This window comes from Festucalex cinctus, chromosome 8 (assembly GCF_051991245.1).
Source record: "Festucalex cinctus isolate MCC-2025b chromosome 8, RoL_Fcin_1.0, whole genome shotgun sequence".
NCBI classification, from domain to species: domain Eukaryota; kingdom Metazoa; phylum Chordata; class Actinopteri; order Syngnathiformes; family Syngnathidae; genus Festucalex; species Festucalex cinctus.
Window position 1 is genome coordinate 30,726,096 of NC_135418.1, and position 24,168 is coordinate 30,750,263.

Sequence of the window (24,168 nt, forward strand, 5' to 3'; positions counted from 1 at the left end):
GGCCTTCTATCCCGGGATAGAGCGACACGGCCAGGAACGTTGTGACCATGAAGCAACGGGCCAACATTTCAAAGCTGCGTGTCAGCACAGTTTACAAGATGAGCAACAACAACAAAGACAAACAGAATCAACTCTTTTTTTTCTTCTCCCTTTTTCAAGCTTCCAATTATTGAAAAAAGCGTCCACTTTAACTTTAACCGCAGATTCTTGCACTTCTTTAACCCTAAAGCCACACTGAGCTTAGATTAGGAAAATATTGGTGAAGAAAATTGTTGCATCTAGTCACAAAGAAACAGTAAAATAAATGTTATTTATATATTGCAATTTGCGTAATACACACAAAAAAGAAAAAAAAAGACATTTTTAATGTATTTTTTAGTTGAAATATATTGACCCAATGGTAAACAAAATGGTTGCATCCAGTAGCAACAATATCGGTAAAATCAATCACATCAATAAACAAACAAAAACTGCAAAATAAAAAATATGTAAAAATATTACTTTAAATAAAAAGGTACGTATATACCTTTTAGAATAAATAAGATAATGCATTTATCAGTAAAACATCTGTATTGATTCAGTGATGTAAATGAAATTAGAGTTCCCTGCCACAGTAATAAGAATTTTAAAAAGTACATAGATGAAAATAAATGCACAAAATATGGCGTTATAATAATGAGTTCAATGAAAGAATTGTTCTTTATTTACCTGATATTGACATGTGAGTAATGTCACTTGCTGGAAGCATTCGAGTGTAAAGTGCAACTTTCTCACATGACCCATAAACTGTGTTTCTGATCAAGATGTTAAAGATTAATATCTACACATGGAAATCCTTGCTCGCGTCCGCCTCAAGATCGTTTGACTTCCGGCCTTTGCTTCCATCTAGTGGTTAATATTTGTACGTCAAACAAACCTACAACTTCAAGTTGTTCCATCTATATTTCTCAAATGTCTTTAAATGCACCACCAACATTATCATTTTACATACATTCCTTATTCGGTGGAAGCCCAATGTCCATTGAACGTACCACCAACTCCATTTCATAAAATTATACTTTTTTTTTTTTTTTTTTTTTTCAGTCCAATTAGTGGATCCTGGAATGCACAACTAACTTAATTACTATACATACATTCATATATATATATATTTATTTATTTAACATTCATATGGCATTTGAACGCATCACTAACATCTCGTGGCCCTCGAACACACAGCTATATTCTTCATGACACTTCATTCACGTCAGATCGTCTTTGAACGCAGCGCCAACCTCTTTACATTCAAGCAGTCCCAGTGAAAAAGCCGATGAACGCACCAATGAATTCATTGCACACGGTAAAGTTTTGTCTAATCCATTACAATATCATACACCGTACAATCAAATACTTGTAACTTGTTCGACCCCAGTGTGATAAAGTACTGTATGTGGCACTTGAACGCAGGCCCAACGTTGTCACGTCCATTGAAGTAGTTTTCTGGTACCAGATTGTCATATGGTCCTTGAACGCAGCCCGGCTCTTGTCTTGTCTCGTCTTGCCCCCAGATGTGAGAGTGGGCGTGCTTGTCGCTGTTGTGGTCGTCGATGTCGGTGGGCTTGTCACCGTGTCTTGTGTCCCTGCGAGCTCCCTGACGTTCTCTCTCTCTCTCGGTTGACAACAACGCTCAAACTTCATCCTCTTCCTCATTACACGAACACTAAGAAGACGGAAAATTGTCCTGCTCGAGAAGACAAGAAAGCCCACTACTGACGTCACAGGCACATTTTTGAGGTCAGCGCCTGGCTTTTTTCACAACTTTTTCATCTTTGAAATGTATGTTCTTTTGCCGTGTTTGAGTTTACTTTCACTTTTGTCGCCTAGACAAAGTCCACGTCACTGTGAAGTAAGTTAAACAGACTTACGTCATTAGATTGGACATTTTGAAGTCGGAAAAAAAGTCATAAGAATGTGTCACATCTTGAAAGAAAAAAAAAAAAACACGTATCGATTGGTTCGAGTACACAAGATCACTTCCTGTGCGATATTTCAAATTAAAGGCGAAAACTCGGTGCTGTGCTTGTGTTTGCTTGTCAACTTTATGTTACTGCGTATGTCTGCACTAATAAAAAAAAAAAGGAAAAAAAAAAACATAAAACAATTTGACCTAATTCAAAGATGTACAACGAAAGCAGTGGGGAGGAGGTTAGGCTGGTATTCCATCATTTTATTACCACATTTAAAATGAATCATGTGCGGCCGAAAACAGTACTTTTTGTAGTCACAAAAGGTCACAAAGTTGGCATTTTGTATGCAAACACAGTTATTCAGTCACATGTGATTAGATTGCCCTTGAACTCACCAGCAGTTTTACTATCAATCAGTAAACTTAAATCAAGTTCTTCTGTCCTATTTGACCCTTTACCACTGGAATGCACCTTTCGAACAGTCGTTCACTCACATAAGTTGGTCCTTGAACACACCACACTACATTTTGGGCCCATGTTCTCAGCTATTCTTTGAATATTCACCTATGGGCAGTCTGATTTCCTCAGGTGGTCCTTGAACACCATGCAGTTTGATCAGATGTGAAATTGTACAGATGTTTTAAGTCTTGTTTATTTTGTAGAAGGATTTATTTTCTCAACTTCCTTTTGGTTGCCATTTTCCTATGTGTGACTTGACACCGCCTCCAAGCCACTTGAAGGGGGGGGGGGGGGGGGGGGAGTTCCTTTTTTTCAGTCACAAGACAATGTAAAGGCTAGCAAAACTTCTATTTTGCTGTCATGTGATTTAAATTTTATTTTATTTTTTTTAAATAAGGAAGAACATGAAATTTGAACATCTGTTCAGTGGGTGGTGGCCACATTAAGCCACACCCTCTATCTCCTGCCTTATCTTCATATACTGTTTGAACTTCACCCATGTAAAAAAATGTTATCATTTTGGATGTATATGCGTGTGTGCGTGTGACAGAAGCGTCAGGATGGTGGTGGCTTACGAGGGCCAATCGTTCACCGCCTTGCGGAAACGCTGTCGCCAAAATGGCCTCCTGTTTGAGGACCCCCTGTTCCCCGCCACGGACCAGTCGCTCTTCTACCACGGCAACCGCATCGGCAACGTCATCTGGAAGAGGCCGCAGGTACCGTTTGCCATTTGTACCAATATTCAAATATTCGGACAAAATGGAAATAGTATGAGATTATGTGTGTGTGTGTGTGTGTGTGTGTGTGTGTGTGGTTTTCACTTTTCATGTTCTCCGTCATTTGGCGGCCATCTTTCAGGCTCCCTGTGCTTCACACCACATAATCCTCCTCTCTTTCTTGGCTTTCCTTTTCCTCTGTTTCCTTCTTTAGTCCCTTGAAGTGTATTTGTTTCCTTGTTCATTTTCTTCCAATGATCCAATGATTTCGGGGCCTTGTGTCGTTTCCTTGTCTTCCATCTGCAACTTTGATTGACAGGTTTGTGTGCGTCTATTAAGGCATGCGTGTGTTTGCTTAGTGTTGGATGACGGCTGCCGCGACGCCCACTAAGATGACATCCTTGTACAAGCGAAGGAAAAAGCAGCAGCAGGCAAAGCTTCCAAGTTCTCTTATTGACTTTTCTTTTCTCTCCCACTCTTGAGCAGGAGTTATGCCGAGAGCCGCACCTGTTTGTGGACGGCCTGAGTGCGCACGACCTCCACCAAGGTCAGCTGGGAAACTGTTGGTTCGTGGCAGCCTGCTCCACGCTGGCGTCACGAGATCGCCTTTGGCAGAAGGTCAGCCATCTTGTTTGTTAGCACGCTAAGCGACTCATCTACATGATTGTTGTGACGCTAATGATACGCGCCGCCAACGTGTGCTGAAACTTGTGTGGTGACATCAGTGCAGCATGTACATTCATTAGAGCAGCTTTTCAATGAGATATTCCCATACAATTGTCGCGCGATTATAGCCGACATTTCTAGCGTGATTAAATAAGACATGACACGATAGGAAATACATTTTTACATTTAAACAAGATTAAATGAGATCGTGAAATCTTTGTAACATTGTGAAATCTGACATGATGAAATGATAATAACAAAATGAAGGAAGATGTTATTAAAAATGATAGTGATTAAAAAGTAAAGCATGGTTAAATCAGGTATTAAATAATTAGAGTGTGATTAAATAAAACTACATTTAGCCTCAATAATTATAACATTTTTAAATGGAATAAGGTTGAGTCAGAAAATATTTACAACATTTTAGTGTGTTTAAATAAGCCCTGAAAATACTTGATGAATGATTCAATTCATGAGGACAGTATTAAAAATGAAATAATTACAACCTATTTAGCATTAATAATTGTGACATATTTTTTGAAATCAAATTTTTAAAAGAATTTTTTTTTTAATAAGACTGTTAATAAATTCTAGCATCAATAAATAATAATCATCTCACCTAAAATGATCATATAAATACAGCATGAATATTACAAATAATGATATAATCAAAAAGGATGAAATAATCATCATGATGAAATCAGACATTATTCATAATAATGACAAAATACAGGTGCGCTTCCATAAGATTTATTTCTCGACACAAATCATCAGTTTTCCGACACGAGTGTTTGTTTGTAACGCCGGCTTCATTGGCGGGAGCAAAAGGCCAACGAGCACTGCAGCCGGGCCGCCTCGGCGCCGTCCTTGAAGGCCACCAGGAAGTACATGACCTTGCGCACCTTGGCCAGCTCGGCGATCCTCTCGCCGAACTCCTGCATGTCGGCCTCCAGCCACTTGAGCCCGTCGTCGTCGTCGCCGGCAGCGGCGGCGGCGCCGCGCCAGAAGGCGCCGACGGGCTCCAGGAGCTGACGCGTCATCAGGTGGGTGAGGTCGGGCGTCCAGTGCTGCGAGATGCCCGTGACGGTGACGCGCCCGCGCCCGCCCATCGACACGTTCCAGCGGCGGAAGCGCAAATCCTGCCGCCGGAAGTCCAGCCGGTAGACGGCCTCGTGGGGCAGCAGCAGCCGCTCGCCGTCCTGACGCTTTTGGCCCGAGCGCTGAAGAGACGACACGCGCCGACGCATCTTCTGTGGGATCGCAGCAACACATTCCTTTTCAACACGCAATCGCTCACCTTGGCTTGTGGCCATTTTCTTGCTGTGCTTTTCCGCCATCTTGCGGCGTACTGGTCAAGGAACTATGTTGACGTGAATGGAATGGAGTGCATTCATTTGCCGCCATCTTGTCGCATCTTTGTGTCAAGGGACTTTTTTGAAGTGATCCGAGGAGCGTCATTTCGACAAAAGTAGTGCTTTGGCACTATCTTGTGGCATATTGGTAGCAAGTTGAGTTTCATTTCGACAAAAGTAGTGCTTTGGCACTATCTTGTGGCATATTGGTAGCAAATTGAGTTTCATTTCGACAAAAGTAGTGTTTTGTTACTATCTTGTAGCATCTCTTTGCCAGACAACTATGTTGAAGTGATTTGAGGTGTTTCATTCTGACAAAAGTGCAGCTTTTCCTTGTGTCATTTTGGTGCCAATGAACTATTTGAAGTGACTTAAGGTGCTTCTTTTAGACCAAAATAGTGGTTTACTGCCATCTTTGTTGCCAAGTCATTTGATTGAAGTGGGTTAAGGAACTTCTTTAAGACAAAAGTAGTGCTTTGTCACTTTCTTGTGGCATCACATTGCAAGGGAACTATGTTCATGTGAGTTTAAGAGCTTCTTTTCCACTAAAGTAGCACTTTGTCAACATCTTGTGGAAAATTGGTGCCAAGGAAGCACAAGAAAGTGAACTGAGGAGCTTCATTTAGAAAAAAAAAAAATGTTTTTTTTTCACCATATTGTGGCAGCTATAAGTAATCATTTTAGTAGGAGTGTCAATTACTTGTGGATTTTCACTATTTGCGGCAGGGTCAATGAAGAAATAAAAAGTCAATTCAATAAATAATTGTGCTATGATTAAACGGGTCCAAGATACAATTAATATATTAAGAGAATGATTAAGTAATATTATTAAATATTTATAATATTACTAAATGCTGTAATGCATTCTTACATTACATTATTAATTAAAGAAGTCAAAATAAAATATGGCAGATTATAGTATGACATTAAAAAATTGTGTACATTCAGCATGTTTTCATAATCTAAAACGTTGGTTTGCCTATTTCATTTAATTTACATTATTTAATTAAAAAACAAACAAACAAACAAAAACAAAAACTCACCTCTGTCAGCGCCACGTCCTGTTTAAATTCCAGTACAATGTCGGATGCCGCTCCCGCTTCCTCCATGTCCTCTCCAGATGAATGGATGAATAGTTAGGAATGGATGAATGCGGACGGACGGACGGATGGATGTATGAGTGGATGTGATGACGGATCGGATGTTATGAGGCATCTGTGTTGGACTTTCTGCTTTTTGTCTCCTCTCCACTTTTGCGCCTCCCATTTCCACATCGATTTCCATCACGCACGCGTACGCACACAGCCTGCAGGCGACATTGCATTGATTGACCCTCACATCAGCAGAGGACATGACATCAATCTTTTTGTCAAGTTATGTAACTTTGTCAATGGAACAATAGTCCCCGGGAAAAAAAAACAAAGTTTCGGGTTGCCTAAAGTAAGAATGAGGGAGTCGTGTGTGCGTGTGCTTGTTGTTGCCAGGCAACAGGTAGCGCTGATGACGTCCAGAAGGGAACCCTGCGAGTCTCCCGGCTCCTCCTCGGTTTGACTCGACTCACTGGATCACTTCTTTCTTTCTATCTGTGTGAGTGTGTGCGCGCTCCAGTGAACATGTCGGCGTGTCAGCATGATGTGTCGAGATGATGTCGCCTTTTGGAAAGCGCAACCTTGCAGAGTGAACCAATCCTTCATATGTTCATGGTTCGGCATTCGCAAAATTGCTTTTGGGCAACAAATTATTTGTGCTGAAGACAAATCCATGTCTAATAAAAATATTGCTTTTTTTCTTTTTTTTGTCGCCAATTTGTGGGATCTTCTTGCGTGAAAGTGAGGGGAGGAGCTTGATTTAGACAAAAGTAGTCTTCTTCACTCAGCCTGTGGTACGTTGGTGTCAAGGAAGTATTTTGAGCTTTTGTTTAAAGAAAAACAGTATTTAGCCGCCATCATGTGGTGTCTTGGGGATCGAGGAACTATGTTGAAATGATTTGAGGAGCTCCATTTAGACAAAAGTAGTGCTTTACCATCCTTTTGTTGCATCTTTGTGCCGAGAAACTACGTTGAATTTATTTGCCATGTTGATGGCAAGTAATTATGCTGAAGTGAGCTGAGCGGCTTCATTGAGCATCCTTGAGACACGTGTAGTGTTTTGGCGCCATCTTGTGGCACCTTGGTAAGTAAAGTACTTTAAAATGGACAACAATGGAGTTAGCCCACTCAATTTGAGCTGAATTTGATGGGGTTTATGATATTACCTAGCTAAATTGTCTAACAAACTGTTGGCATTTGATTACTTCTATTCATTTTGAATGAATCCCTCACAAACACCCTTGGATGTCTCTGCTAAAAAGTGGATTAAAGCAAAGAAAGTCCAACATTTGAAAGTCAAAAGTCAATATTTGACGATCTTAACCTTTTCAAAATCTCAGACAAACTAATACATTTCATCACTTTTGCTTTCTATTTGGAAAAATGTCACGTTTGAGACAACAACATGACCAAAGAGGACCAATCACAAGATGTTTTCAGCAGCAGGAAGTGATTAAACAAAAACAAAAAAAACAGTGCAAGCTTTTTAAGCCATTTTTCCAATGTAACTGAAATTGTAATGAAATGACATCATCTGGTGACATGTAATTAGTCACGTTCCAAAAGTGGCGTCCACTATACAGTGCAGTCCAAATGGTTGTGATTTCCCATGACAGGTGATTCCCGACTGGCAAGACCAGGAGTGGGACAAGAACCGGCCCGCGTTGTACGCCGGCATCTTCCACTTCCGCTTCTGGAAGTTCGGCGAGTGGGCCGACGTGGTGATCGACGACCGGCTGCCCACCGTCAACGGCAAGCTGCTCTACTGCCACTCCAACGACCCCGGCGAGTTCTGGAGCGCCCTGGTGGAGAAGGCCTACGCCAAGTACCGTACCGTAGCCGCCGCCCACTTTCTGTTTGCGTTGGCTGCCGTGCCAGCAAAATCAAACACGTTTATCTTTTCATTATGCTTAGCGTGGGGAAAAAACAAGAAACAAACTAGCAAGCCGCATCTTTAATTTGGTTGTTTTTTGAACGAGATGGTGAAGTGAAGTCCGGCGGTCGTTCCAGGACGTGCGGCTGCTACGAGGCGCTGGACGGCGGCAACACGGCCGACGCGCTGGTGGACTTCACGGGCGGCGTGTCGCAGTCCGTATGCATCAGTGAAAGCGGCGTTCAGGACAGCGCGGAGAATCTGGCCGAGCTCTTCAAGCGAGTCGTCAAAGTGCACGAGAGAGGAGGACTCATAAGCGCCTCCGTAGAGGTGAGCGAGCGTCTGATTGGATGGATTGTTCACGTCAACTCCCAATATATCGCGCTTCATCATTTTCACACACTGCCATAAACATGGATTTTTCTTTGCTTTTTCTTTAACAGTATCCAGGCAAATGACATTCTTCTTTGTGGCCATACACTTATAGAAGAAAATGATGATGTTGTTTGTTTTTTTAGTATAGATACATGTAATCCGATTTCTTATTTGAATTTATATTATGTGTTATGTATGAACACACTGATACATTTCCAGTATTCACAACCTTGAAAATCAAAATCTACAGTAAAAATATACCGAATACTAGTAGCGGTAATGGCATGTATCATACATGCAGCGTATTCCTTATTATCAGCTTGTTAAATACATCAAAGGTTACAAAAATACAACAAGGGAAAAATATCAAAGAAAGTGTACACCTCGTTTGTGAAAGAAAGTGATTTGACTTTCTTTCATAGGCATGATGATGCGCTACATGCTTGCCCCGCCCTGTCGCCCAGGTAACAACATGGCGTCCGTCTTTTCAGTTGGCCAGTATACACGCCTCTTAAGTTGTGCTTTCATCGTGTCTTATCCAGTGGCACCTCGACTTACCAAATGAATCGCTTCTGGAAGAAAGTTCTTAAGTAGAACTTTTTGGAAGTAGAGACGCATTTTCCATGTAAATGCCCTAATCTGTTCTAAACCTCCCAAAATTCAGACATCAATGTTTTATAAAGCATAAAAATGCATCAAAACATGTAACAAATCCATCCATTTTCTGTACCGCTTATTCCTCACAAGGGTCGCGGGGGGTGCTGGAGCCTATCTCAGCTGGCACTGGGCAGTAGGCAGGGGACACCCTGGACTGGTTGCCAGCCAATCGCAGGGCACACAGAGACCAACAACCATCGTAACAAATACATGTTACAATGAAATTATTGCACAATAAATGAGAGCTGTGCGTAATGTGAAAAACAAAGAATAGAGTAAAGAATAAAAATGATGCTCATTTACCTTTTTAACTGCTGTCCTCTTCGTTTTTTGCCCTCTTTTTGGTTCATGTTCTCTCTCAGAAGTTTTTTTGTTTTGTAAAGAACTGATCCAAGGATGTTTGTTCTTTTTATCAATCTTCTTCTTCTTCTTTTTTTACTCACTCACTCACGCTTACATCATGTAAGCCGCACACCCGCGCCATCCGGCACGGAAGGCAAGTGACGGTTGGACTCTTCCACCTGGAGGCCTTATTTTTATTTTTTTTAACAATCCTTCAAAAATGTCCAAGGCAATCATCATCCTAGTGAACGATCGCCCGAATGGTGAACACTTTTTCTGGGTGATTCTTTTCTTTGAATTCCGAAAGTTGATGGAAACTTGAGGTACGGCGAGGCATCTTTTTCCCAAAAAGGCCCGTCTCGTTGCAATGAAAAACGTACTGCGCCTCCATCAATCACCAATTGTTCGAATTTTTGTACAAATGCATGGGCCGTGAGTTGAATACATTTATGTCAAACTACGTAAACACCTCATGGATCGAGTGACGAGAACGCTACATAGATACATAATATGCGTCCATAGATAAATCATTGATTTGCGTTACTTATCTATGATGTATCTGTGGACACATACGGTAGAGGTCCCTCTTAGCCAATGGGATGCCAGGAAGATACCAGTAATAACCAATGGCAGAGCTGCTGTAAGTATGCTGCGTTCAGGAAACTCTGGGAGCTGCGAGTAGCAGCCCATACTGTATTTTCACCTTTTGTATCCTGAAACTTCTTTCCTAACAAGAGGCAATATTTTCCTGTTGAGTTTCGTGACTTGAAAATTTCGTATGAAGGCACGTTCGTAAGTAGCGGTACCACTGTACTGCCCTATACTACAACGTGAGTAGGCCTAATGCCTTTTTTGCACAAAATAGATGAATATGCAGAACAAACGTAGTACCTCAATAATGTTCACATTTTTGATTGGGTTGATTTTTGTGAAAGAAGGCACAAAATCAGTTTTTACACAAAGGCATGTCACACGATAGACTCTCATTCCTTGACAATGAAAAATTGATGTCGAGTCAAAGTGGAACGGATTGGTGGATTTTCACTTCACTTCACTGAGGAATAATGCTTTCACAATGACAAGCTCTGTCGAAGAAGCAATTCAGCCCGTAACGCTTTGTAAGTCCGGGAACGTCCTTTCACGACTCGTTGTTGACCGCCAGTGGGTGGCGCTAATGCCACTTCATTGCGATGTCCCTTAGGCGACCAGCTCGTCCGACATGGAGGCCCGCATGCCCAACGGCCTGGTCAAAGGTCACGCCTACGCCGTGACGGACGTGCGGCGCGTGCGCCTCGGTCACGGCTTGCTGGCCTTTTTCAGGTCCAACAAACTGGAAATGATTCGGCTGAGGAATCCTTGGGGCCGCAGCGAGTGGACCGGACCCTGGAGCGACAGGTGGCCGTTACATTACATGACTTCAGTCGTACGAGTTCACTCAGCGATGATTTATTGTGTGTTCACAGTTCAGAAGAGTGGCAAAAGGTCGGTAGCAGTGAACGCGAGAAGATGGGCGTGGTCATGCAGAACGATGGGGAGTTCTGGTGAGCTTCGGTGCGATGTCGCCCCCTGGACGGCGGCCATGTTTATTTCCAGCCTCGATGTCGTCGTCTGTTGTCCGGCTGGTCCTCACGCAGGATGACGTTCAGCGACTTCATCTCGAACTTCACGCACCTCATCCTGTGCCGCTTGATCAACACGTCGTACCTGAGCGTGCACAAGACATGGGAGGAGGCGGTCCTGCGAGGCTCCTGGAGTCGCCATGGCGACGCGTTGCAGAACCGGGCCGGGGGTTGCGCTAATAATAAGCACACCTTCCTCCAAAACCCTCAGGTGCTCACCGCGTTTATATTTATTTCTATTCAGTATTGCTCAACTTTGTGTGTGTTGTAGTACGTCTTGGACGTAACCAAAAGCGAGGACGAGGCTCTCATCTCGCTGCAGCAGAAGGACCGCAGGGCCTCGCTGACAGAAGGACGAGGAGAGAACCTGGCCATTGGCTTTGAAATCCACAAGGTCAGGCAAGGTCAGGGAGGCGGGGTTAACCCTAGACTGCTTGCCAGCCAATCACAAGGCTCATATAGACAGACTATTATAATCATTAGTATTATTATTAACATTCTTCTTATTATCATCGTTATTATTATAATTATTATTGTTATTATTATTATTAGCATTCTAAAGTAGTACTTGCTCACCGATGTCCTACTTGTGACTCCTATACAGTGTTACCTCGACTTAGCAAATGAATCGCTTCTGGAAGAAAGTTCTTAAGTAGAACATTTTGTAAATAGAGACGCATTTTCCTTGTAAATGCCCTAATCCGTTCCAAGCCTTCCAAAATTCAAACATCAATGTTTTATAAAGCATAAAAATGCATCAAAACATGTAACAAATACATGTTGCAATTAGATTATTGCACAATAAATGAGAGTTGCGCATCATGTAAACAAAGAATAGATTAAAGAATAAAAATGATGCTCATTTACCTTTTTAACTGATGTCCTCTTCGTTTTTTGCCCTCTTTTTGGTTCATGTTCTCTCTCAGAAGTGTTTTTTGTTTTGTAAAGAACCGATCCAAGGAGGTTTGCTATTTTTTTTTTTTAAACAATCCTTTGAAAATGTCCAAAGCAAACATCATCTTAGTGAGCGATGGTCCGACTGGTGAACACTTTTTTTTCTGGGTGATTCTTTTCAACAAATTCCCAAACTTAATGGAAACTTCAGGTACGGCGAGGCATCTTTTTCCAAAAAAAAAAAAAAAAAAAGGCCCGTCTCGTCGCAATTCAAAACTTACTGTGCCTTCATCAATCACCAATTGTGTGAATGTTTGCACAAATTGGTCGCCGTTAATTTACATTTCGGCAAAACAAAATGGGAACGCCTCATGACGCGAGGATGAATGACGAGGACGCTGCATCTATTATCTCGCCATCATCTACGCACATAGTTACATACGGTAGGATGGGATGCCAGAGAGATGCTAGCTAATAGCCATAGCTGAAAGTATGTTGCGTTGGGTACTCTATTTTGACCTTTCGTATCTTGAAATTTCTTTCGTAACAAGAGGCAATATTTTCACTGTTGAGGCGTTTCGTAACTTGAAAATTTTGTATGAAGAGACGTTTGTAATTAGAGGTACCACTGTATATCGCCTATTGGTACACTAGTAGAACGATTGTGCTCTACTAGTAGCATGTATTTGCTACGACTGTATGACAATTCTGCTCACTAGTAGGACAGCTTCGGCTTACTAGTGTGACAACTACAGGTTATTAACTCATTCACTCCCGGCCATTTTCACATTTCGCAACCCCCTTTGCTCCCAGCTGTTTTACTGGATTTTGACTGATTTTATAAGCCCCACAGAATATTGAGTTCTATTGCTATCAAAACATGGAACCTACAAAAAGGAACATTCGAGTCTTTTCTTTCATCAGGAAAAAAATATATATTTGTGTATGTTTCCGTTTTGTAGCAATTAGAATAGATTCATTTCAATGATATTCACATTTCTGGTGAAAACGCTATCAAAAAGAGCTTGTTGCTGATCTCACTCTGCCGCCACCTGCTGGCCATTTTTTGTAGTAGCTACCATTGTTTTAAGCCACCTCTTCATGTCAGAAGCTGCACCAAAGCCTTCTGTATGCTGTTGCATTAAAAAAAAAAAAACCTTTTTGGGAGTGAATGAGTTAATAAGGCAAAACTAACAGTCTTTCGGTAGTACTAGTAGGCTCAGAAGGCTCCTAGTGGATAACACACACGTACTAGTTTGACTGTTAACGTTTTAAGTACAGCACAATAGTAACATTCAACAGCATGTTCCTCATGGTGTACACAGGTGGAATTGAACCGGAAGTACCGGATGCACGCCCCCCAGCAGAAGGTGGCCGGCAGTCCCTATAGCAACGCTAGGTCTGTGTGAAACAAAAAAAATATATAATAATAATAATCTTGACAACGTGCTTTGCAGCGCCACTAGTCTAAATATGGTAATCTGGCTAATATTGCATCAGTGGAATATGATATAAGCAGCAAAATCCTGTTGTTCTGAGCAACCGTGATGTCATCTTCAGTCGACAGCAGGTGGCAAAATGGATGCCCCCTGAGATGGCTAAAAATGGCCAGATTTTGCTTCATAACTCATATTCCTCAAATGTAATAAATGTCCTGTTTAGACTAGTGAGGTCACATACAACAAGAAATGTTTCAAGGGACACTTGACTCATTGAGCCATTTTCAGCAGTAAAAAGTTCAGCGTTTGTTTATTATTAATGTGCTCCCTTCATTATTTTTCATGTAGAATGGATACCTTTCAAAAGTCATTTTTCTACTTGCCGTCGACTGATGATGACATCAGCTATGCTAACGACCAATTATGGCTCACCTGTTTTCTGGTATGGTCAGCAAACTGATCCACGATTGGTCGTTACCTACTTCCTCAGCACAGCTGATGTCATCATCGGTCGACGGCAAGTAGAAAAAGGACTTTTGAAAGGTCCTAAAAGTATGTCCCAATGTCTTTGCGCAGGTCTGCGTTCCTGCGCGTGGACCTGAAAGAGGGCCGCTATGTCATCCTGCCAACCACCTTTGACCCCAACCAGGAGGGAGACTTCCTGTTGCGCGTCTTCACCGACGTGCCTTCGCACTGCAAGTATGAAGGCAACATTTGATTTTGCTGTGTGTAATACAGACATGCAATAAAGGGAAGAAACACGCAAGAAAAAGTCAAGTCAACATTTTGTCCCCTCATTGGAATAATCTGGAAAAATGCCCAGATCAATATTCCCACTCAAATGCAGCACAACTCCTCATCTGCGGTTCCATTGAAGTTTTGGTACTTTAGAGATTGTTGAAAGCTTCTGGAAGCCAAAAGGACGCCGACTGGGATCAATTTGGGCCTTGACTCTTATTTCATTTCATTCGTGTGCTGCAGGGAGCTGCGTGAGGACGAGCCCCCTCGCACCTGCTGGACGGCTTTGTGTGGTTTCCCAACACTGGTCACGCAAGTACACGTCCTCCACGCCAAGTCACTGGGGGGTAAGATTTCAACTTCACCACTAGGTAGCGCCACTACATTGTTTTGTGCTGGAACACAATCAGCAAATTGTCACTTTATTTTTTTTCTCAACTTTTTTTCTTTTTTTTTCCATTCCTTTTGAAGAAAATATTTTCTTGAGTAATGATTTTTTTTCACTTTGTATAGCTTTTTGAAAAAAAAACCTAACATTTTTTAAGTGCATTTTTTAAATTTATATTTCATCGTATAGTTTTTCATTTTATTTTGAAAGGATTTTTTTTTAACTTTATTTCATTTTTCTTTCTTTTTTTGTAAGAAAATGTATGTTTTGAAATATTGATTATATTTTTGTTATTTTGTAGTTACTTAGCAAATTAAATTTTTGATTTAATTTAATTTAGGTTTTCCCCTTTTTCATTGATTCATTTTATTTTTTTTCCCTTGCATGTAGTTTATAAATATTCATTTTTGTTCATTTGTTTGGTATTTGATGCAATATTATTTTATTGATGTTTTTATTCACATTTCATATTTTTCTTGCCATTTTATTTTTTTTCCGACTACAGTACTTAATTCACCAAATTAGGTTCAATGCATGTAGAAGTTAATTTGAATTTCATTGTCTTCATTCATTTGTGTTTTGAATGTTGACGTTTGACCCCAATTTTCATTTTGTTTGCCATTTGACTCGACCGGATCCATTTTGTAACTGTGCACAACGTGTGCGCGTGCGCAGGTAGCGACACGTACGTGACCGTTCGCTGCGAAGGCCACACGGTTCGCTCCGCCGTCCACAGCGGCACTCGCGATCCCGACTTTGACCACAAGGGGATCTTCTACCGCAAGGACGGCAGCGGGCCCGTCGTCATTCAGGTGCGTGCGTGCGTGCGTTGTTCCAAACGTTGACCTTGTGGTGACGATGGTGGCGCTGGCTCAGGTGTACAACAGCAACAGGCTGACGGACTCGTTCCTGGGCGAGGTGACCCTGCCCACCAAGCCGGGCGACATCAGGCAGACGTTGCACCTGCGGGCCAAAAGCGGCCGCCGAGACCAGCTGCCTGGCACCATCAACGTCGCCGTGGTGACCAGCGCCGTGCTCACCAGCATCTGAGACATCGCCAAAACCAATCTCCTTCAATTTCTTGTTTGTTTTCATTCCAATTCTTGGTTATTTTTCAATTTGACTTTGCTTGTCATTTCATGAAGTATTCTTTTTTTAAGTTCATTTGTTTTGCTGTTGTTCAAAACTTACTGCATTTTATTTCATTTTGTACATTTCTTCACGGCTAGCTTGGAATTTGTCATTTCATTTTGATTCATTTTTACTTTATTCCACATTTCACATTATATTTTATTTTATTAGATTTTTTTAATTTTGTAAAAGTTTTAATTTGTATTTCACTTATTTTGTTTTGATTTTGTTCAATTTTACTTTTATTCCATTTTCATTTTATTTTGATTTTTTTTTGACTCATGACACTTTATTTTTAATGTTTATTTGTTACCTTTTATGTTTCAGATATTTGTATCCATCCATCCATTATCTGAACCGCTTACTCCTCACAAGGGTCACGGGGTTGCTGGAGTCGATCCAAGCTGGCTTGGGGCAGTCGGCAGGGTAGACCCTCAACCCTCTCCATGAATGAACTTTGACCTTTTGCGCGCACGAGGATGACTCCGTTCTCGTCACTTCCTGTGCTCTGTGCCGGTGAAATTTCCAGTCGCTAGCTCAAATCTGACCCAGCCAAACGGGCCTCTGGATTGGCCGTGTTCGGAATCCGGGTGGTTTTCCTTCCTCTACCAGGATAGAGGATTTGCTCCCCCCTCCTGGAGCGAAAGGGAAGAGCACGGTCCTTCCATCCTCGGTGTCCCCTGTCGTCGTGTTCCGTCCTCTGACGTGTGGGCTGGCGTCTCCGTCCATATTGGACAACTGTCCATCCACCATCCGTTTGATCTTTTCTTTAGCGTGTCAATTTTATCAGTATGTCATGTCCAAGAAGTAGAATTTCCTGTTTTATGTTGGTAAATGTCTTGCTCCCTCCTTTTCTGACAACTTGCCCTTCCTCTTTCCAGATGACCTTCCCCGCCCTGATTGTTTCCACCTGTTTCCACTTAGTAGGTGTGGGTATATATATATATTCTGTGACGACCTTTGCCCTGTGCTAATTCATCTTCTCTGTTAGTGGCTGAGTTCTAAGCCTTGTTTCCAAGCCGCGCCCAAGTAAGCCCTTAGTTATTGTTGTAGTTTTTGTTTGATACTTTGTATACTCTTTGATTTCAGTTTTTCCTCTTACGAGTGATTTTGTTGTTGCACTTTGATCGTTGTCAATTTTCCTCGGATGAGTGACCTTTTGTTGTACTTTGTCTGTTGTCCATTCTCCTCTGCTGAGTGAATTTTTCTTGTACTTTGTTCATTAAAACTTTAAAGACCTTCAACCTTTTTGAGCACGAGTTGTGCATTTGGGTTCACTCCTAGTTCCGCCTTGACACAGTATTTATATTTATATGTTTTTAATCTTTTATTTAATAGATAGGAGAATGCCTTTGCTATTTATGTAATCACTATCTATTAATAAACCAAATGAATTTGTTTATCATAGAATATATAATCAATTTTTAATCTTTGATTTAATAATATGAAATCACATTTGTTATATATTTAATCACTATTAATATAAAAACAAAAACCAAACTATTAAATTATTTTTTCATAAAGGTAAATTTACTTGTACTGTATTAATCAAGTGTGGCTCAACAACGTTTCGGCCCAATAAAGCCTTCCTCAGGTCTAGCACACTTTCTTCCTAATGGTTCCAATGGCGGAGATGTTGCCTCTTTGAAAGTCAAGCGACAACTGAACTTGCAATTGCGCTTATCCCAAAAGTAAATTCCGCCAGCGAACTAAAACTGATTTGCGCTTTTTAAACTGTTTCCAATGAGCCTTTTTTGTTCGAATTAATAGGGATAGCATTCCATTCATTGTCTATGTATTGCTATATATAATATTTTCAACATTCATATTTATCTTTATATATTTAGATCTTTTTATGAATAATGCGCACATTTATCTGGATTTTTATGAATTGTTTATATGTATATCTTTAAAGAGTATTTATATTAATCTACTTTCGCTATTTTGACTAAACTATTAATTTGTAGTGTATTGAATCGAATTATGAATTACTTTTATATAAATCTCTTATGGATTACGATTATAATTTTGTTTTATGAATTACTATTATAGTGTATATATATATTTATATATACTACAAAAATGGCGGTGGTTTTGTAGTTTTCGACTATTTCGATTTTTTTAAATAATGCTGTGCATTTGGCACGTTTTTCGGTTGTCAGTTGACTTAATGATTCATTCTTTCAACTGTCTCTTGTGAAATAACCTCATTCAGGGAATTTTAACGGCTTATTTAAGTCTTAGACTGACTCGAACGGATTTAACGAATTCATCAAGCCACCCTCGACAGCAGGGGGCGATGTCGCCGGCCGTGGGCGCCACGTGTGGAGCTCGGGACTACAAAAATGGCGGCGGTTTTGTAGTTTTCGCTTATTTCGTTTTTTTTTTGCATTTGGCACGTTTTTCGGTTGTCAGTTAACTTAATGATTCATTCTTTCAACTGTCTTGTGAAATAACCTCATCCAGGGAATTTTAATGGCTTATTTAAGTCTTAGACTGACTCGAACGGATTTAACGAATTTATCAAGCCACCCGCGACAGCAGAGGGCGCTGTCGCTGGGCGTGGGCGCCACGTGTCTAGCTCGGGACTACAAAAATGGCGGCGGTTTTGTAGTTTTCGCTTATTTCGGTTGTTTTTGGAATAATGCTGTGCATTTGGCACGTTTTTCGGTTGTCAGTTGACTTAATGATTCATTCTTTCAACAGTCTTTTGTGAAATAAACTCATCCAGGGAATTTTAATGGCTTATTTACGTCTTAGACTGGCGCGAACGGGATGAATGATTTTATCAAGCCCAAGCCACCCGCGACAGCAGAGGGCGCTGTCGCTGGGCGTGGGCGCCACGTGTCTACCTCGGGACTACAAAAATGGCGGTGGTTTGGTAGTTTTCGCTTATTTCGGTTGTTTTTGAAATAATGCTGTGCATTTGGCACGTTTTTCGGTTGTCAGTTAACTTAATGATTCATTGTTTCAACTGTCTCTTGTGAAATAACCTCATCCAGGGAATTTTAATGGCTTATTTAAGTCTTAGACTGACTCGAACGGATTTAACGAATTTATCAAGCCACCCGCGACAGCAGAGGGCGCTGTCGCTGGGCGTGGGCGCCACGTGTCTAGCTCGGGACTACAAAAATGGCGGCGGTTTTGTAGTTTTCGCTTATTTCGGTTGTTTTTGGAATAATGCTGTGCATTTGGCACGTTTTTCGGTTGTCAGTTGACTTAATGATTCATTCTTTCAACAGTCTTTTGTGAAATAAACTCATCCAGGGAATTTTAATGGCTTATTTACGTCTTAGACTGGCGCGAACGGGATGAATGATTTTATCAAGCCCAAGCCACCCGCGACAGCAGAGGGCGCTGTCGCTGGGCGTGGGCGCCACGTGTCTACCTCGGGACTACAAAAATGGCGGTGGTTTGGTAGTTTTCGCTTATTTCGGTTGTTTTTGAAATAATGCTGTGCATTTGGCACGTTTTTCGGTTGTCAGTTAACTTAATGATTCATTGTTTCAACTGTCTCTTGTGAAATAACCTCATCCAGGGAATTGTAATGGCTTATTTAAGTCTTAGACTGACTCGAACGGATTTAACGAATTCATCAAGCCACCCGCGACAGCAGAGGGCGATGTCGCTGCCCGTGGGCGCCACGTGTCTAGCTCGGGACTACAAAAATGGCGGCGGTTTTGTAGTTTTTGCTTATTTCGGTTGTTTTTTTGCATTTGGCACGTTTTTAGGTTGTCAGTTAACTTAATGATTCATTGTTTCAACTGTCTCTTGTGAAATAACCTCATCCATGGAATTTTAATGGCTTATTTAAGTCTTAGACTGACTCGAACGGATTTAACGAATTCATCAAGCCACCCTCGACAGCAGGGGGCGATGTCGCCGGCCGTGGGCGCCACGTGTCTAGCTCTGGACTACAAAAATGGCGGTGGGTTTGTAGTTTTCGCTTATTTCGGTTGTTTTTTAAATAATGCCGTGCATTTGGCACGTTTTTCGTTTGTCAGTTAACTTAATGATTCATTCTTTCAACTGTCTCTTGTGAAATAACCTCATCCAGGGTATTTTAATGGGTTTTTTAAGTCTTAGACTGACTCGAACGGATTTAACGAATTTATCAAGCCACCCGCGACAGCAGAGGGGGCTGTCGCTGGGCGTGGGCGCCATGTGTCTACCTCGGGACTACAAAAATGGCGGCGGTTTTGTAGTTTTCGCTTATTTCGGTTGTTTTTGGAATAATGCTGTGCATTTGGTACGTTTTTCAGTTGTCAGTTGACTTAATGATTCATTCTTTCAACTGTCTTTTGTGAAATAAACTCATCCAGGGAATTTTAATGGCTTATTTACGTCTTAGACTGGCGCGAACGGGATGAATGATTTTATCAAGCCCAAGCCACCCGCGACAGCAGAGGGCGCTGTCGCTGGGCGTGGGCGCCACGTGTCTACCTCGGGACTACAAAAATGGCGGCGGTTTTGTAGTTTTCGCTTATTTCGGTTGTTTTTTTGCATTTGGCACGTTTTTCGGTTGTCAGTTCACTTAATGATTCATTCTTTCAACAGTCTCTTGTGAAATAACCTCATCCAGGGAATTTTAATGGCTTATTTAAGTCTTAGACTGACTCGAACGGATTGAACGAATTATCAAGCCACCCTCGACAGCAGGGGGCGATGTCGCCGGCCGTGGGCGCCACGTGTGGAGCTCGGGACTACAAAAATGGCGGCGGTTTTGTAGTTTTCTCTTATTTTTGAAATAATCCTGTGCATTTGGCACGTTTTTCGGTTGTCAATTCACTTAATGATTCATTCTTTCAACTGTCTTTTGTGAAATAAACTCATCCAGGGAATTTTAATGGCTTATTTACGTCTTAGACTGGCGCGAACGGGATGAATGATTTTATCAAGCCCAAGCCACCCGCGACAGCAGAGGGCGCTGTCGCTGGGCGTGGGCGCCACGTGTCTTCCTCGGGACTGCAAAAATGGCGGCGTTTTTGTAGTTTTCGCTTATTTCGGTTGTTTTTTTGCATTTGTCACGTTTTTGGGTTGGCAGTTAACTTAATGATTCATTCTTTCAACAGTCTCTTGTGAAATAACCTCATCCAGGGAATTTTAATGGCTTATTTAAGTCTTAGACTGACTCGAACGGATTGAACGAATTATCAAGCCACCCTCGACAGCAGGGGGCGATGTCGCCGGCCATGGGCGCCACGTGTGGAGCTCGGGACTACAAAAATGGCGGCGGTTTTGTAGTTTTCTCTTATTTTTGAAATAATCCTGTGCATTTGGCACGTTTTTCGGTTGTCAATTCACTTAATGATTCATTCTTTCAACTGTCTTTTGTGAAATAAACTCATCCAGGGAATTTTAATGGCTTATTTACGTCTTAGACTGGCGTGAAAGGGGATGAATGATTTTAACAAGCCACCCGCGACATCAGGGGGCGATGTCGCTGGGCGTGGGCGCCACGTGTCTTCCTCGGGACTGCAAAAATGGCGGCGTTTTTGTAGTTTTCGCTTATTTCGGTTGTTTTTTTGCATTTGTCACGTTTTTGGGTTGGCAGTTAACTTAATGATTCATTCTTTCAACTGTCTCTTGTGAAATAACCTCATCCATGGAATTTTAATGGGTTATTTAAGTCTTAGACTGACGCGAACGGATTTAACGAATTTATCAAGCCACCAGCGAAAGCAGAGGGCGCTGTCGCCGAGCGTGGGCGCCACGTTTCTACCTCGGGACTACAAAAATGGCGGCGGTTTTGTAGTTTTCGCTTATTTCGGTTGTTTTTGAAATAATGCTGTGTATTTGGAACGTTTTTCGGTTGTCAGTTAACTTAATGATTCATTCTTTCAACTGTCTCTTGTGAAATAACCTCATCCAGGGAATTTTAGCGGCTTATTTAAGTCTTAAACTGACTCGAACGGATTTAACAAATTTATCAAGCCACCCGCGACAGCAGAGGGCGATGTCGCTGCCCGTGGGCGCCACGTGTCTAGCTCGGGACTACAAAAATGGCGGAGGTTTTGTAGTTTTTGCTTATTTCGGTTGTTTTTTTTGCATTTGGCACGTTTTTAGGTTGTCAGTTAACTTAATGATTCATTCTTTCAACTGTCTCTTGTGAAATAACCTCATCCAGGGAATTTTAGCGGCTTATTTAAGTCTTAAACTGACTCGAACGGATTTAACAAATTTATCAAGCCACCCGCGACAGCAGAGGGCGATGTCGCTGCCCGTGGGCGCCACGTGTCTACCTCGGGACTACAAAATGGCGGCGGTTTTGTAGTTTTCGCTTATTTCGGTTGTTTTTTAAATAATGCCGTGCATTTGGCACGTTTTTCGGTTGTCATTTAACTTAATGATTCATTCTTTCAACTGTCTTTTGTGAAATAAACTCATCCAGGGAATTCTAATGGCTTATTTACGTCTTAGACTGGCGCGAACGGGATGAATGATTTTATCAAGCCCAAGCCACCCGCGACAGCAGAGGGCGCTGTCGCTGGGCGTTGGCGCCACGTGTCTACCTCGGGATTACAAAAATGGCGGCGGTTTTGTAGTTTTCGCTTATTTCGGTTGTTTTTTAAATAATGCTGTGCATTTGGCACGTTTTTCGGTTGTCAGTTAACTTAATGATTCATTGTTTCAACTGTCTCTTGTGAAATAACCTCATCCAGGGAATTGTAATGGCTTATTTAAGTCTTAGACTGACTCGAACGGATTTAACAAATTTATCAAGCCACCCGCGACAGCAGAGGGCGATGTCGCTGCCCGTGTTACGCCACGTGTCTAGCTCGGGACTCCAAAAATGGCGGTGGTTTTGTAGTTTTCGCTTATTTCGGTTGTTTTTTTGCATTTGGCACGTTTTTCGGTTGTCAGTTCACTTAATGATTCATTCTTTCAACTGTCTTTTGTGAAATAAACTCATCCAGGGAATTCTAATGGCTTATTTACGTCTTAGACTGGCGCGAACGGGATGAATGATTTTATCAAGCCCAAGCCACCCGCGACAGCAGAGGGCGCTGTCGCTGGGCGTTGGCGCCACGTGTCTACCTCGGGATTACAAAAATGGCGGCGGTTTTGTAGTTTTCGCTTATTTCGGTTGTTTTTTAAATAATGCTGTGCATTTGGCACGTTTTTCGGTTGTCAGTTAACTTAATGATTCATTGTTTCAACTGTCTCTTGTGAAATAACCTCATCCAGGGAATTGTAATGGCTTATTTAAGTCTTAGACTGACTCGAACGGATTTAACAAATTTATCAAGCCACCCGCGACAGCAGGGGGCGATGTCGCCGGCCGTGGGCGCCACGTGTGGAGCTCGGGACTACAAAAATGGCGGCGGTTTTGTAGTTTTCTCTTATTTTTGAAATAATGCTGTGCATTTGGCACGTTTTTCTGTTGTCAGTTAACTTAATGCTTCATTCTTTCAACTGTCTTTTGTGAAATAAACTCATCCAGGGAATTTTAATGGCTTATTTACGTCTTAGACTGGCGTGAAAGGGGATGAATGATTTTAACAAGCCACCCGCGACATCAGGGGGCGATGTCGCTGGGCGTGGGCGCCACGTGTCTTCCTCGGGACTACAAAAATGGCGGCGTTTTTGTAGTTTTCGCTTATTTCGGTTGTTTTTGAACTAATGCTGTGCATTTGGCACGTTTTTCGGTTGTCAGTTAACTTAATGATTCATTCTTTCAACTGTCTCTTGTGAAATAACCTCATCCAGGGAATTTTAACGGCTTATTTAAGTCTTAGACTGACTCGAACGGATTTAACGAATTCATCAAGCCACCCGCGACAGCAGAGGGCGATGTCGCTGCCCGTGGGCGCCACGTGTCTAGCTCGGGACTACAAAAATTGCGGCGGTTTTGTAGTTTTCGCTTATTTCGTTTTTTTTTTTGCATTTGGCACGTTTTTCGGTTGTCAGTTAACTTAATGATTCATTCTTTCAACTGTCTCTTGTGAAATAACCTCATCCAGGGAATTTTAGCGGCTTATTTAAGTCTTAAACTGACTCGAACGGATTTAACAAATTTATCAAGCCACCCGCGACAGCAGAGGGCGATGTCGCTGCCCGTGGGCGCCACGTGTCTAGCTCGGGACTACAAAAATGGCGGCGGTTTTGTAGTTTTTGCTTATTTCGGTTGGGTTTTTTTTGCATTTGGCACGTTTTTAGGTTGTCAGTTAACTTAATGGTTCATTCTTTCAACTGTATCTTGTGAAATAACCTAATCCAGGGAATTTTAATGGCTTATTTAAGTCTTAGACTGACTCGAACGGATTTAACGAATTTATCAAGCCACCCGCGACAGCAGAGGGCGATGTCGTTGCCCGTGGGCGCCACGTGTCTACCTCGGGACTACAAAAATGGCGGCGGTTTTGTAGTTTTCGCTTATTTCGGTTGTTTTTTAAATAATGCCGTGCATTTGGCACGTTTTTCGTTTGTCAGTTAACTTAATAATTCATTCTTTCAACTGTCTCTTGTGAAATAACCTCATCCA

The 24,168-nt window shown here is 41.8% G+C and overlaps 2 protein-coding genes across 5 annotated transcripts; one reads left to right on the forward strand and one right to left on the reverse strand.

Annotated features, from left to right (window-relative positions):
- The first annotated feature begins 1,236 nt into the window (after nt 1-1,236).
- On the forward strand, nt 1,237-16,927 carry LOC144024539 (calpain-5-like). Of its 4 annotated transcripts, none has more exons than XM_077530902.1 (15): nt 1,237-1,339; nt 1,548-1,773; nt 2,956-3,121; nt 3,608-3,739; nt 7,844-8,052; nt 8,238-8,430; nt 10,676-10,869; nt 10,938-11,015; nt 11,109-11,304; nt 11,365-11,487; nt 13,313-13,386; nt 14,003-14,125; nt 14,408-14,511; nt 15,228-15,364; nt 15,429-16,927. In XM_077530902.1, exons 3-15 carry the CDS (start codon nt 2,966-2,968, stop codon nt 15,600-15,602), a joined length of 1,893 nt encoding a protein of 630 aa, XP_077387028.1. In that variant the 5' UTR covers nt 1,237-1,339; nt 1,548-1,773; nt 2,956-2,965; the 3' UTR covers nt 15,603-16,927. The 4 variants fall into 4 exon arrangements, with proteins under 4 accessions (XP_077387028.1, XP_077387029.1, XP_077387032.1 ...); XM_077530903.1 differs by having other exon boundaries at nt 2,959-3,121; XM_077530906.1 differs by having other exon boundaries at nt 1,257-1,339; nt 1,708-1,773.
- LOC144024544 (olfactory marker protein-like) lies at nt 4,522-6,355 on the reverse strand. Its single transcript, XM_077530927.1, has 2 exons — nt 6,183-6,355; nt 4,522-5,037 (listed from the first exon to the last, which is right to left on the reverse strand). The coding sequence occupies exons 1-2, from the start codon at nt 6,246-6,248 to the stop codon at nt 4,597-4,599; spliced, it is 507 nt and encodes a 168-aa protein (XP_077387053.1). The 5' UTR covers nt 6,249-6,355; the 3' UTR covers nt 4,522-4,596.
- Nucleotides 16,928-24,168: the final 7,241 nt, after the last annotated feature.